Below are 15,723 nucleotides of genomic sequence, written 5' to 3'. Positions count from 1 at the left end.
TAGAAAGCCGACTCTTGATTTGATTTTCGATTGGAGATGTTTGATATGAGTCTGGAAGGAGAGTTTGCAGTCTAGCCAGACACCTAGGTACTTATAGATGTCCACATATTCAAGGTCGGAACCATCCAGGGTGGTGATGCTAGTCGGGCATGCGGGTGCAGGCAGCGATCGATTGAAAAGCATGCATTTGGTTTTACTAGCGTTTAAGAGCAGTTGGAGGCCACGGAAGGAGTGTTGTATGGCATTGAAGCTCGTTTGGAGGTTAGATAGCACAGTGTCCAATGACGGGCCGAAAGTATATAGAATGGTGTCGTCTGCGTAGAGGTGGATCAGGGAATCGCCCGCAGCAAGAGCAACATCATTGATATATACAGAGAAAAGAGTCGGCCCGAGAATTGAACCCTGTGGCACCCCCATAGAGACTGCCAGAGGACCGGACAGCATGCCCTCCGATTTGACACACTGAACTCTGTCTGCAAAGTAATTGGTGAACCAGGCAAGGCAGTCTCATCGCAAAGGGTCTGAATACTTATGTAAATAAGGTATTTCTGTTTTTTATTTTTAATACATTTGCAAAAATGTTTAAAAAAAAACAGTTTTCGCTTTTTCATTATGGGATATTGTGTGTAGATTGATGAGGGGGGGAAAAAACAATTCAATCAATTTTAGAATAAGGCTGTATCGTAAACAAAATGTGGAAAAAGTCAAGGGTTCTGAACACTTTCTGAATGCACTGTATACATCCAACTATTACTGCTATATACTCACAGTGAGAGTGAACAAGGCGGGGCTCATGCCCTCTGGGTCTCTGTCAAGGGGGCAGAAGTGTCTGTAGAGTGGGCAGCTGGCATCCCACAGGACCGGGGGCTTCAGTACATACCCACAACCCCCGTTAGGCTCAAACATGGCCGCGTTCAGCTGCAGGGGCAGGTCTGTCAGAGAAGGAGAGAGAGAAAGAGAGAGAGAGAAATATGGTCACTTTCAGAAAGACTCAAAAAGAGGTTTGTGCTCCAACAACTAGAATTTCAGACAGACGTCATTTTCAAGAAGGATGTTGTCGACTTGTGCTCCATTCAATTGGCTTCCCTGATTCAACTTCTGAAATAGTGAATTTGCCAAACCCCTTGTCCCCTTGTACTTTCAACTGAATGCAGACAGCGCCAACTCATTCTGCCAGTAGGTCTAACATGGTTTGCTTGAATGAAGCTAGCCAAATGAATTTCCCACTTCAGGCATAATAAAGCAAACTTGACTTAGTTGACAACTCCTAGCGTCTAGCTCACCATCGGTCTGGTAGTTGAGAGCGACCAGCTGTATTCCATGCAGCCAGAAGAGTAGGGGACTGGGGTTGGTGGAGTCAATACGTGTGGCTGCCGGGTAAGTTCGCAGGAGCTGGGCGCTGGTGTGTTGGATCAGCTTCCGGGAGTAGCGGCGACACAGGCGCTTGGCAGCGTTCTCATTGACTGAGGAGACGTGATAGCATTTTGGGGTGCGGATGAGGGAGCTGAGGGAGGCGTTACAGGTGTAGGGAGGGGAGGTGGGTGATTCTTCCCAGTTGGGACGAGGGCCCTCTGATGCTGCTCCTTCAGATTTAGGGGAAAGGGTTATGAGAGACGTGTGTTAGAGGTATGCGTTTGTGTGTGTGTGAGACACACTGACCGCAAAGGGTTTAACTTTCAAGTATATCCAAAAGATGTCTAGCCTGTCTAGGAAATAGTAGCAGACCGCTAGCATTGAGTTAGAACTCTGTCATGGGGCAGAGAAGAGTAGCCTACCTCGCCCTGGGGTGCGCATCACTGTCGATGGGTCCCCTGGAAAACCTTTCCCTGGGGGATTCCCAAAGATGGACCTCCTGCCCTTTCCTCTAGAAGAAAGAACTTCTTTTCTCTCTTTTCTCTCCCTGGGAGTATCAGATGGAGTAGGGGTGGATAGACCTGGGACCCCACACACACAGAAGTCATCCAAATTTGAAAATAGTGAATACCTTTGCAAAGGGGTCTCACAAGTAAGACAAATGCTTCAGAGATATTATATAGGCCTATACCTACAATTATATCAAAATACTGGAAATGAACCTATTTACAAGGAATTGTATAGTTTGTTTACAGAAGGGGATGTAATGTAAGGAACTACCTGGGAATTTGACAGCTTGACAGTAGATCACCAGATCTGAGAGCTCCTGGGCTATCTGTCGTCCTTCCTTCTTGCTTCGAGGCAGCTTGAATTCTTCCTCCAACTCCTTGCCAAATACCTGTGTGTGTATGTATGTGTGTGTGTGTAGAAAAATACAAAAGAGACAAACTATTTCAGACAAATACCAATAATATGTCAAATATGTATTTTTAAATGTTTAACCCCATGTCTCATGCTGTGATTAATCAAACATTAACGTACAAACTAGCTTTTTTGTTTCTGGATTTACTGGATCCAACCAAATGTGACGAATGGAGATGGAAGACAAACTCACCTTTCCTTTGTTGTGAGTAGCACTCTCACATTTCTTCATCTTCTTGGGGACTTCGTCACTGTGTTCAGTCTGTAACTTCTCCCCCGAGGAAGACTTTCCCTCCGGTCTATCCTCCAGGATATTATCTGTATCAACGCAGACATTCCCAGCCAAATACATTATTCTTGCAGTCTAAACAAAAACACGCACTCATTCAGTATAATCTAATTTGATGTTTTCGGTGACAAAGAACTATGTAACATTCAAACATTTGGCCAAAAACTATTGGCTTTCAAGCCATCTCTTGTCTTTGACCCACTTGGTAATCAAATTGAGTGTCAGTGGATACTCATTTAGTAGACAAGAATCTTTTGAACCCCCTTGTGCAATGGACACAGTCACAGCCAGAGTACCAGAGCACTGCACAAATCTATTCAGCAACAGGACAACAAGCATGCGGTGGGTTTAGCTAATCTTAAGTGATTCATTTGATTACTTGTATTACCTTCTGGGACATAAGAAGCAGGAGATAAAGTGGGGACGTCAGCTGCAGAGGAAGAGTGAGTAGTGGGGTCACAGGATGAGTAGAAGAATTGGGATAATTAAACGTATGCTGTCTGAGGGTATCATGAGGGTGTTACGACCCAAATGGCTTGACTATAAACTGGCAGACACAGGGATGCTATTGATGGTGTGATCATACCATCAGATAGTGATTCGTACTCATAGTCATATTCATCCTCATACTCTTCTTCCTCTTCTTCCTCATTGTTGATGGTTGGGAAGGGAGGAGGCATCACACTACTGGCCTGAGCATGCATCTGTGCCAACTGGTGAGCCTGTATCAGGAAGAGTTATTGAGGACAATCTTAGTTCATTCTAATTACGTATCAGTGTACCATCATTTTAGGTACATACAGTACAGCACATGATACAGATAAAGGACTGGATCAGTAACTGTTAAGACAACTTTTGTTTAGTGTTCATTATCAGGGCCTTGCTTTCTGTTTGAGGATGTCCACCGGCGTCTGGTGAGCTTTCAGCTTCTTGTTCTTGAGGAGGATTTTCCCCCTCAGTTGCCATGGTGATGGCAACAGCGGGTCGTCCGAGAAATCACTCTCAAACAGGAACTTTGTCACCAGCTTATCCCCAAACACAGTCTGTTGAAGGACAACACACAAACACACCATCAGAGTATTAATCTGTTTATGGAAGGGAAGACGGGTCAATTATGATTGACTTATTAAAGGCAATGTATATGTTCCTGTTCACTAACTCTATACCTAACCTAAACTCTTACCCTAACCTTACCCCCTCTAAACCTAACTTCACCCCCTCTAACCTTAACCCCACCCCTCTCTAACCCTAACCCCACCCCCTCTAACCTTAACCCCACCCCCTCTAACCCTAACCCCACCCCTCTAACCCTAAACCCACCCCTCTAACCCTAACCTCACCCCCTCTAACCCTAACCTCACCCCTCTAAACCTAACCTCACCCCCTCTAACCCTAACCCCACCCCACCCCTTCTAACCCTAACCTCACCCCTCTAACCCTAACCCCACCCCTCTAACCCTAACCTCATCCCCTCTAACCCTAACCCCACCCCCTCTAATCCTAACCTCACCCCCTCTAACCCTAACCCCACCCCTTCTAACCCTAACCTCACCCCCTCAAACCCTAACCTCACCCCCTCTAACCCTAACCTCACCCCCTCTATCCCTAACCTTTTTTTGATCTGCCGCCTGAATATCCACTCTCTTGAGTAAAACACCAACAAGCATGAGAGCCCATTTAACATCTCAACAATGAACTGGACAGGATAGTAAGTAGGCCTACTCACCTTGAAGATGTTGGCCATCTTGCGTTGCTGCGGCAGGGAGCAGTGATTCTCTATGGACAGCATCACAGGCAGGTCAGAGGTCACAAAGGCTGATCGGTTAACTGCTTCCACCACATCCTGCAGGAATGGGAGTAGGAACTGGATTACATGTGCGGCAGGTAGCCTAGCGGTTAGAGAGGCGAGACAACAACTGGTGGGTTGCCAGTTTGAACCCCGGTTCTGACAGAAAAAATCTGTCGGGAATTGAGCTGGCAACCCAAAATGTTGCTGCTATCAAATCCTAGATGCTGTTGTGCCCTTGAGCAAGGCACTTATCCCCCCACAATAACAGCCTCCCGGGTGCCCAGTGTGGCACCCTGCACCTCTCCAAAACTGGTCTATGTATGTGTGTGTCTTTCGGAGGGGTTGGGTTATAAGCGAAAGTCAAATTTTGGTTGTAACTTGTGTGTAATTGACCAATAAAGTGATCTTATCTTTTTGAGTTCAACTCAACTCAAACCTGCTCAAACCAACTCAACTCTGTTCAATTCAACCAAACTGTATTCAACTCAGATCAACTCAACTCAACACACCTTGAAGGGTATGCGGGTAGTGAGGGTGTGTCCATGATAGATGATTGGTATGCCATCGTCTCCATCCCAACAGTCCAGTTCAACACTCCTGCATCCCTGCAGGAGCACCTGAGACAACAAGAAACCAAACAAACAATAATGTAGCGACCTTAGCATCACACCTAGAGACCTCTATGGCTTGGATCAAGAAGGTTTGGATCTCTTGATGTAATTGGATAAGACGCAAGGACTCAGGTTCAAGCCCTGGTAGGGCTTCCCTCCAAATTTGCTACAGGAAAGGCATTTCACTGACAGTTTATCAGCACAACAGCTGTATTGCTGTACACTGAATCGGTTTGAGTAAATAACATTACATGGCGTATTGTCCCCATCATGGTAATACCGAGTGTTCTGATTTTCACCTGGCTGTACAGCTCCACAGATGACTCTCCCTTGAGTTGGTGGGCAGTCAGGTAGGTGTTGTGTGATGTAGCGATGTAGTAGTAAGACAGAGGGTACTGGAGCTCTAACACATTCAGCTGAGACTCCTCCAGTTTGGAAGCAGAGTTGTCCTTGTCCATCAGATACCTTATTGCAGGGGAAAGCAAACCTAGGTTATTTCTGAATTGTGGTTCTTTTTGGCTCAGTTTGTAAGAGCATGGTGCTAGTAATGTCAGGGTCATGGGTTCAATTCCGGCAGGGATCACAAACACATACTAAAAATACTGACCGTGCAAATCCCTCAAAGGACATCCAGCCAATCTGACGCAAACTGGCAGACGGTTCAAATTTCTGGAATACACAACACATGTCTCTTACATTAATTCAGTGGAAGATTGTCTGACAAAAGTAGAAAGTATACACACACACATGCACAGACACTGACAATGACACACACACACACACCTGGATAATTCTTAGGACTTCATCATGCGAGTGGTTCTCTCCCTGACAGTTGACCAGGAAGTCATTGAGGTGCATGATGGTCATGCCCAGAGCTCCCAGCGAGACACTCTCCACGCCAGTACTGTTGGTCACGATGCTGGCTGCAGCTATGGCGTCTGAAATATGCTTCTGATTGTCTGACATGTGTCGCTTGATCCGGATGGAAAGGCCAAGATCCAGGCTGTTACGTGTCAGAAGGTCTAGTATGGAGGAAAATGCAAATAAATATTGATAGACTTGACTTCAAAGCAAATATGAGTAGCTAAGTATATCGGACGTCCTAGTCAGACGTCCTTTGTCCTCGTCTTGTCGTGTCCCGTGTATATATATATTTACACCTTTCTTCGCATATCTTTTATATATTTTCTTTTCAAACTTCAAAACACTCTCCTGCAACCCGCCTCACCAATTAAATTTTTAATTTTTAATTGACCTCAAATTTGAAATCCACAATAGAAGCTAACCAGAAGCTAGCCAGTTTACTGGCTAACGTTAGTATTCAGCTAACCACGGTTTGTGGTCATCAGCTATCCTGTAGCTCGAAAACCTATCGGCAGTTTTGTACAACACGACAGACCAGAACATACCGGACCTATTTTTCTCTCCATATCCCCAGATTCCAACCACAAGCTCTGGACATTTACACCTGGATCTCGTAGCTGCTATCCGTGTGACTATTGGCTTACGTCGATCCCGGAGCAAACATCAATTATTCCGGAGCTAGCCAGCTGAAGACCCGTTTTACTGCCGATGCGGAGTCCCACCGGGCCTTCACGACTGGACTACCAACGTTATCTGCCCGAGGGAGTTATCCAACTGGCCCCTCCGACGCGACGTTACCTGAACGCCCATCTGCGGCCCGCTAATCATTAGCTGTCTTATCGGCTGCTATCTGAATAGGTCTATCGGACAATTTTTCTTGGGTCACTATAACTATATCTATTTTGCCAATTGGATTGATCCCCTCTACCACACGGAACCCCACTAATCTACCGACGGAAATGCACGAGGTGGCTAAAAACAGACCTCCATCCTCTGCTAGCTTGCTACCGATGGCCCGGCTAGCTGTCTGAATCGCTGTTACCCCAACCAACCTCACTATTCACTGGACCCTTATGATCACTCGACTAAGCATGCCTCTCCTTAATGTCAATATACCTTGTCCATTGCTGTTCTGGTTGGTGTTTATTGGCTTATTTCACTGTAGAGCCTCTAGCCCTGCTCACTATACCTTATCCAACCTTTCAGTTCCACCACCCACACATGCGATGACATCACCTGGTTTCAATGATGTTTCTAGAGACAATATCTCTCTCATCATCACTCAATACCTAAGTTTACCTCCACTGTATTCACATCCTACCATACCTTTGTCTGTACATTATACCTTGAAGATATTTTATCGCCCCCAGAAACCTCCTTTTACTCTCTGTTCCAGACGTTCTAGACGACCAATTCTCATAGCTTTTAGCCGTACCCTTATTCTACTCCCCCTCTGTTCCTCTGGTGATGTAGAGGGGAATCCAGGCCCTGCATTGCCTAGCTCCACTCCTATTCCCCAGGCGCTCTCTTTTGATGACTTCTGTAACCATAATAGCCTTGGTTTCATGCATGTTAACATTAGAAGCCTCCTCCCTAAGTTTGTTTTATTCACTGCTTTAGCACACTCTGCCAACCCAGATGTTCTAGCCGTGTCTGAAACCTGGCTTAGGAAGACCACCAAAAATTCTGAAATCTTCATCCCTAACTACAACATTTTCAGACAAGATAGAACGGCCAAAGGGGGCGGTGTTGCAATCTACTGCAAAGATAGCCTGCAGAGTTCTGTCCCACTACCCAGGTCTGTACCCAAACAATTTGAACTTCTACTTTTAAAAATCCACCTCTGTAAAAACAAGTCTCTCACCGTTGCCGCCTGCTATAGACCAGCCTCTCCCCCCAGTTGTGCTCTGGACACCATATGTGAACTGATTGCCCCCCATCTATCTTTAGAGCTCGTGCTGCTAGGCGACCCAAACTGGAACATGCTTAACACCCCAGCCATCCTACAATCTAAGCTTGATGCCCTCAATCTCACACAAATGATCAATGAACCTACCAGGTACCACCCCAAAGCCGTAAACACGGGCACCCTCATAGATATCATCCTAACCAACTTGCCCTCTAAATACACCTCTGCTGTTTTCAACCAAGATCTCAGCGATCACTGCCTCATTGCCTGCATCCGTAATGGCTCAGCGGTCAAACGACCTCCACTCATTACTGTCAAACGCTCCCTGAAACACTTCAGCGAGCAGGCCTTTCTAATCGACCTGGCCGGGGTCTCCTGGAAGGATATTGATCTCATCCCGTCAGTAGAGGATGCCTGGTTATTGTTTTTAAATGCCTTCCTCACCATCTTAAATAAGCATGCCCCATTCAAGAAATTTAGAACGAGGAACAGATATAGCCCTTGGTTCTCTCCAGACCTGACTACCCTTAACCAACACAAAAACATCCTATTAGTTCTGCATTAACATCGAGCAGTCCCCATGATATGCAACTTTTCAGGGAAGCTAGAAACAAGCTAGAAATATACACAGGCAGTTAGAAAAGCCAAGGCTTGCTTTTTCAAACAAAAATTTGCTTCCTGCAACATTACATTACATTACATTTAAGTCATTTAGCAGACGCTCTTATCCAGAGCGACTTACAAATTGGTGCGTTCACCTTAAGACATCCAGTGGAACAGCCACTTTACAATAGTGCATCTAAATCTTTTAAGGGGGGGGTGAGAAGGATTACTTTATCCTATCCTAGGTATTCCTGAAAGAGGTGGGGTTTCAGGTGTCTCCGGAAGGTGGTGATTGACTCCGCTGTCCTGGCGTCGTGAGGGAGTTTGTTCCACCATTGGGGGGCCAGAGCAGCGAACAGTTTTGACTGGGCTGCGCGGGAACTGTACTTCCTCAGTGGTAGGGAGGCGAGCAGGCCAGAGGTGGATGAACGCAGTGCCCTTGTTTGGGTGTAGGGCCTGATCAGAGCCTGGAGGTACTGAGGTGCCGTTCCCCTCACAGCTCCGTAGGCAAGCACCATGGTCTTGTAGCGGATGCGAGCTTCAACTGGAAGCCAGTGGAGAGAGCGGAGGAGCGGGGTGACGTGAGAGAACTTGGGAAGGTTGAACACCAGACGGGCTGCGGCGTTCTGGATGAGTTGTAGGGTTTAATGGCACAGGCAGGCAGCCCAGCCAACAGCGAGTTGCAGTAATCCAGACGGGAGATGACAAGTGCCTGGATTAGGACCTGCGCTGCTTCCTGTGTGAGGCAGGGTCGTACTCTGCGGATGTTGTAGAGCATGAACCTACAAGAACGGGCCACCGCCTTGATGTTAGTTGAGAACGACAGGGTGTTGTCCAGGATCACGCCAAGGTTCTTAGCGCTCTGGGAGGAGGACACAATGGAGTTGTCAACCGTGATGGCGAGATCATGGAACGGGCAGTCCTTCCCCGGGAGGAAGAGCAGCTCCGTCTTGCCGAGGTTCAGCTTGAGGTGGTGATCCGTCATCCACACTGATATGTCTGCCAGACATGCAGAGATGCGATTCGCCACCTGGTCATCAGAAGGGGAAAGGAGAAGATTAATTGTGTGTCGTCTGCATAGCAATGATAGGAGAGACCATGTGAGGTTATGACAGAGCCAAGTGACTTGGTGTATAGCGAGAATAGGAGAGGGCCTAGAACAGAGCCCTGGGGACGCCAGTGGTGAGAGCGCGTGGTGAGGAGACAGATTCTCGCCACGCCACCTGGTAGGAGCGACCTGTCAGGTAGGACGCAATCCAAGCGTGGGCCGCGCCGGAGATGCCCAACTCGGAGAGGGTGGAGAGGAGGATCTGATGGTTCACAGTATCGAAGGCAGCCGATAGGTCTAGAAGGATGAGAGCAGAGGAGAGAGAGTTAGCTTTAGCAGTGCGGAGGGCCTCCGTGATACAGAGAAGAGCAGTCTCAGTTGAATGACTAGTCTTGAAACCTGACTGATTTGGATCAAGAAGGTCATTCTGAGAGAGATAGCGGGAGAGCTGGCCAAGGACGGCACGTTCAAGAGTTTTGGAGAGAAAAGAAAGAAGGGATACTGGTCTGTAGTTGTTGACATCGGAGGGATCGAGTGTAGGTTTTTTCAGAAGGGGTGCAACTCTCGCTCTCTTGAAGACAGAAGGGACGTAGCCAGCGGTCAGGGATGAGTTGATGAGCGAGGTGAGGTAAGGGAGAAGGTCTCCGGAAATGGTCTGGAGAAGAGAGGAGGGAATAGGGTCAAGCGGGCAGGTTGTTGGGCGGCCGGCCGTCACAAGACGCGAGATTTCATCTGGAGAGAGAGGGAGAAAGAGGTCAGAGCACAGGGTAGGGCAGTGTGAGCAGAACCAGCGGTGTCGTTTGACTTAGCAAACGAGGATCGGATGTCGTCGACCTTCTTTTCAAAATGGTTGACGAAGTCATCTGCAGAGAGGGAGGAGGGGGGGAGGAGGATTCAGGAGGGAGGAGAAGGTGGCAAAGAGCTTCCTAGGGTTAGAGGCAGATGCTTGGAATTTAGAGTGGTAGAAAGTGGCTTTAGCAGCAGAGACAGAAGAGGAAAATGTAGAGAGGAGGGAGTGAAAGGATGCCAGGTCCGCAGGGAGGCGAGTTTTCCTCCATTTCCGCTCGGCTGCCCGGAGCCCTGTTCTGTGAGCTCGCTGCAACACAAACTCAAAAAAGTTCTGGGACACTGTAAAGTCCATGGAGAATAAGAACACCTCCTCCCAGCTGCCCACTGCACTGAGGATAGAAAACACTGTCACCACCGATAAATCCACTATAATTGAGAATTTCAATAACCATTTTTCTACGACTGGCCATGCTTTTCACCTGGCTACCCCTACCCCGGTCAACAGCACTGCACCCCCCACAGCAACTCGCCCAAGCCTTCCCCATTTCTCCTTCTCCCAAATCCAGTCAGCTGATGTTCTGAAAGATTTGCAAAATCTGGACCCCTACAAATCAGCCAGGCTAGACAATTTGGACCCTTTCTTTCTAAAATTATCTGCCGAAATTGTTGCCACAATTTACTAGCCCGTTCAACCTCTCTTTTGTGTCGTCTGAGATTTCCCAAAGATTGGAAAGCAGCTGCGGTCATCCCCCTCTTCAAAGGGGGGACACTCTTGACCCAAACTGCTACAGACCAATATCTATCCTACCCTGCCTTTCTAAGGTCTTCGAATGCCAAGTCAACATACAGATTACCGACCATTTAGAATCCCACCATACCTTCTCCGCTATGCAATCTGGTTTCAGAGCTGGTCATGGGTGCACCTCAGCCACGCTCAAGGTCCTAAACGATATCTTAACCACCATTGATAAGAAACAATACTGTGCAGCCGTATTCATTGGCCTGGCCAAGGCTTTCGACTCTGTCAATCACCACATCCTCATCGGCAGACTCGATAGCCTTGGTTTCTCAAATGATTGCCTCGCCTGGTTCACCAACTACTTCTCTGATAGAGTTCAGTGTGTCAAATCGGAGGGCCTGTTGTCCATGCCTCTGGCAGTCTCTATGGGGGTGCCACAGGGTTCAATTCTTGGACCGACTCTCTTCTCTGTATACATCAATGATGTTGCTCTTGCTGCTGGTGAGTCTCTGATCCACCTCTACGCAGACGACAACATTCTGTATACTTCTGGCCCTTCTTTGGACACTGTGTTAACAACCCTCCAGGCGAGCTTCAATGCCATACAACTCTCCTTCCGTGGCCTCCAAATGCTCTTAAATATAAGTAAAACTAAATGCATGCTCTTCAACCGATCGCTGCCTGCACCTGCCCGCCTGTCCAACATCACTACTCTGGACGGTTCTGACTTAGAATATGTGGATAACTACAAATACATAGGTGTCTGGTTAGACTATAAACTCTCCTTCCAGACTCACATCAAACATCTCCAATCCAAAGTTAAATGCTCACATTGTATATAGACTTATTTTTCTACAGTATTATTGACTGTATGTTTGTTTTACTCCATGTGTAACTCTGTGTTGTTGTATGTGTCGAACTGCTTTGCTTTATCAACTTGCCTACCTGGTTAAATAAAGGTTAAATAAAAAAAATATGTTCGGGCACTTAAGGGCTTTTCACACTGCACATTTTCTGAGCTTCCTGTGAGTTTGTAGTTTGAAGATTATTATTTCTAGCCTGCTGTTATTTCTAGCCCTTTTCCAGATCTGTTTTTCTCACCAATGCCAGTGATCCGTAGCAAGCCAAGCATTACTATACAACACATACAGATCTGGGACCAGGCTACATTACTCCTATAGAATCTAAATGGAATTGACCCCAACTGGGCAGGTAACTCACCCAGGTCTGGCTGCAGTTCTGTGACTGTGTCGTCGATGCTGAGGTGAGTGTAGAGAGGAGCAGGCTCAGAGGCAGATTGACCACAGGGCACAGCATGGGCATCAAACACATCTTTCAGGTCCTTACGACTCCGGATACTACTCACCAACATGGGAACAAAATATGTAGGCCCCAATTCACTCAATTGTGGGTCATGCTAGTGAGCAAATCAAACACACCACTGAAAGTCCTATCTGGAATGCCACAATCTGCCATTGATTAAATACTGGGAAAGGAATGTACATTTTATCAACAGTTAATTTATTACAATTTACAGCATAGATAGATTCATGTTGAGTTAGAGCAGATTACCTGAAGGACTTAAAGAGCTCAATAAACTCAGTAAAGCTCATGGTGCCATCTGATACCATGAGGTTCTGGAAGCTCTTTGATTGGCTCTTACCCCGGCTAGGTAGTGGCTGATTGGGCCTATTACTGAAGCGAGAAGCCAATAAAAATACACATTAAAAGAGATGTTATGTGTACCGAATTCCAGCACAAACATCCTCACACACAAATGAATGACACATTAAACATATACACACTCACACACTTAAGCAATAAGGCATGAGGGGGTGTGATATATGGTCAATATATCACACCTAAGGTCTGTTCTTATCCACGGCGCAACGTGGAGTGCCTGGATACAGCCCTTAACCGTGGTATATTGGCCATATACCACAAACCCCAGAGGTGCCTTATTGCTATTATAAACTGATTACAAACGTAATTAGAGCAGTAAAAATAAATGCTTTGTCATACCCGGGGTATATACCACGGCTGTCAGCCAATCAGCATTCAGGGCTCAAACCACTCAGTTTATAATGAAGAATATACCCCACTTTGTAGCATATTACCCCGGTTGAGCCTTCTGATTGGAGGCTGAGGATGAGGAGGAGATGGAGGAGGAAGATGTGCTAATGACCATGGATCTACTGCTGGAGGGGGAGAGAGGCCCTGGGAAACCATAGGAGCTGTTGTCATCTTGTTCTTGGTCCATGTTGTCTGTTGGGTCCGGTGCACTCCGTACTAAGATATCCCAACCACTCTTCACCTTATGTGACACCATCTCATCATCTGTGGCATCCCCACTGTCCCCCTATCACCATAAACACACACACACAAACAATTTAGTTATTTTATTGAAACTGGCTCAACATGCTCTTCCAACCCAGCACCAGGAATTTGTGCAGGAGTTCTCTAATCTCTACTGAAAATATGTTTTCTCACCCTAGTCACAGCCTTCTTTTTCTTTTTATTAGAGCTACCAGTCTTCTGATTGGAGGTCACAGTGAGATGGCTGCTCTTCTGAGCTCCAGACTTCTCCATACTACCAGCACCCACACTCCATCTCCTGCCTCCAAACAGCTCGATGGCCTGGGCTAGTGTCGGACCCTCGTACCTGCCATCCTCCTAGAAGACAGAGAAATACTGTTGAAGTGCTCGAGTCCAGGACTCACTCGTGTCACGATTTTCATGACTGGTGACACCATTAGTGTCACCTGTAGTGACTCTGACTCAGACTGGAACACTATGGAATTGGGACTTAACTCTGACCTGAGGTTTAGTAACTTGACTCCATCACTACATCACAGTCCCTCACCTGATAGAGGTTGATGTACTTCCTACGGAGCCACTGCAGCCTTTGATCAGGGAACCTCCTCATCCTCCTGTGAGCAGCTAACAGGGCCTGCAGCCCAGAATACACCATCCTAGCTGTGTTTCTGGGGGCCACAAAGTGTAATAACCTATTGTCTGTTGTATGGAGCCCATAGAGCAGAGTCACCCCACACTCCTCCAGGCTCAACCCACATGAGAGCTTGTTCTGCAGGCATACCGCCTGAATGTCAGCCCCTGGATGGCCCATGAAGACAGCTTTAGCCACGGAGAGATCCAGGAATCCATCCGCCAGGCCTTTCAGTATGGACTGCCCGCAGTACTGAGGCCTGTAGTGGGGGAGGGTCTGACCACCAGCCCCTGACCCGGTGGGGCTCCGAAGCTTGGATGAGTCAGGGACAGAGCTAGAACCAGGGAGGCCCCCACCGCCACTGTGGAGCTTGGCCCAGGTGAGGACACAATTGTCAGGTTGGAGTCTGAGCAGGCAGCGGGCGGTGAGGTGGGAGTCCTGATCATAATGGATCACAGTAGCGCCCTGCTGGAGGAAGTGCTGCACGTGGGGGTGGAGGGTAAGGATGTACCAGGGGATGAGCTCCGTACCATGGGCAAAGGCCTTCTGAGTCCTCTCACCACTACCCTGGAGGTCTGGGTCTTTGCCCTGTGATAGGTCAGATGGGTCACCCGCAGAGTCGGAGAGATCGCCCACGGTGAACCTGACCAATTGCGGAGAAGAGGATTTTCAGGAGAGGAAAATTACCCCCCAAAAACATTCAAATTAATGCAGATTATATACAATTAGACACCAACACAAATATTTCTAAAGATGCAAAATGCTAAACAAATGATAATGCATTGACAATTAAATTGAACACAATTAAATATTGAAATGAGGAGCCAACTTCACCTAGCTTGTATCAGATAGCAGATCAACTTATCGTATGGTGTTGTGGTACCAATGTTTCCAAATTTTATTGACACTCTTTAGCACAATCTATGCCAAAATCAAGCACAATCCACAAAAAAGTTAGGTGCTTCCATTGTGAACACTTACTGGTTGCGGTAGCCGTCCATGAAGGAGTTTTTACGTGAACCAGGGATGCTCCCATCACCAGCCCCTCCGGACTCCTCCCCATCCTCAGACTCCATACTGCGGTTGCAGCTACGGATGGTCTGTAGGATGTTATTGACAGTTCCTTCCTTCTCTTGTTGGTTAAGCCCATCTGGCCCCGCCCGTTGCAAGAAGTTGTCCTGTCCGTTGTAGTCAGAGAGAAACTATGGAAAGAAGACATGGTGGTGTTTAGGATGGGAACAGTTACTAAAGTATATTCATGATGAGTCGGGTTGTGTGGAGAATCACTTTTGGCCTAAAGGGATGGACGTTGATAAGAAAAAGGTCTAGAACTCACTAAGAACTTAATTGGTCCACCCACACGCAAACAGTTGTGAAGAAGGCATGACAGCGCCTCTTCCCCCCCAGGAGGTTGAAAAGATTTGGCATGGGCCCTCAAATACTCAAAAAGTTCTACAGCTGCACCATCGAGAGCATGTTGACTGGCTGCATCACCGCTTGGTATGGAAACTGCACAGCCCTTGATTACATGGTGCTACAGCTAGTGGTGTGGACAGCCCAGTACATCTCTGGGGCCCAGCTCCCTGGACCTCTATATCAGGCGGTGTGAAAGGAAATTGTTAAAGAATCCAGCCACCAAAGCCATAGACTGTTCTCTCTGTTTCCGCACGGCAAGCAGTACCAGAGCAACAAGTCTGACACCAACAGTCTCCTGAACAGCTTCTATTCCCAAGCCATAACACTGCTAAATAGCTAACAAAATGGCTACACAGACTAGCTGCATTGAGCCTTCCATTTTGTTTTTATTTTCCAACTGACTATGCACACTGGCACACTCACTATATCCACACTCTACACACTC

General features: G+C 47.2%; 1 protein-coding gene across 1 annotated transcript in view; it reads right to left on the bottom strand.

Moving 5' to 3' along the window:
• LOC115113112 (1-phosphatidylinositol 4,5-bisphosphate phosphodiesterase epsilon-1-like) overlaps positions 1–15,723 on the bottom strand; it is a 52,317-nt gene that overhangs the window by 9,303 nt on the left and 27,291 nt on the right. Inside the window, exons 7-25 of the mRNA XM_065012752.1 lie at positions 14,844–15,064; positions 13,779–14,505; positions 13,406–13,588; positions 13,033–13,274; positions 12,488–12,610; positions 12,137–12,273; positions 5,747–5,985; positions 5,571–5,632; positions 5,263–5,428; positions 4,862–4,969; positions 4,290–4,406; positions 3,448–3,606; positions 3,150–3,285; positions 2,952–2,993; positions 2,468–2,592; positions 2,134–2,251; positions 1,776–1,934; positions 1,284–1,583; positions 769–932 (exon numbers count right to left, since the gene is read on the bottom strand). Of these exons, the coding sequence (XP_064868824.1) occupies positions 769–932; positions 1,284–1,583; positions 1,776–1,934; positions 2,134–2,251; positions 2,468–2,592; positions 2,952–2,993; positions 3,150–3,285; positions 3,448–3,606; positions 4,290–4,406; positions 4,862–4,969; positions 5,263–5,428; positions 5,571–5,632; positions 5,747–5,985; positions 12,137–12,273; positions 12,488–12,610; positions 13,033–13,274; positions 13,406–13,588; positions 13,779–14,505; positions 14,844–15,064 (3,528 nt within the window). The remainder of the gene's footprint in view (positions 1–768; positions 933–1,283; positions 1,584–1,775; positions 1,935–2,133; positions 2,252–2,467; positions 2,593–2,951; positions 2,994–3,149; positions 3,286–3,447; positions 3,607–4,289; positions 4,407–4,861; positions 4,970–5,262; positions 5,429–5,570; positions 5,633–5,746; positions 5,986–12,136; positions 12,274–12,487; positions 12,611–13,032; positions 13,275–13,405; positions 13,589–13,778; positions 14,506–14,843; positions 15,065–15,723) is intronic.

This window comes from Oncorhynchus nerka, linkage group LG28 (genome assembly GCF_034236695.1).
Source record: "Oncorhynchus nerka isolate Pitt River linkage group LG28, Oner_Uvic_2.0, whole genome shotgun sequence".
NCBI lineage: Eukaryota > Metazoa > Chordata > Actinopteri > Salmoniformes > Salmonidae > Oncorhynchus > Oncorhynchus nerka.
This window is presented reverse-complemented; position numbering and strand designations above follow the sequence as displayed.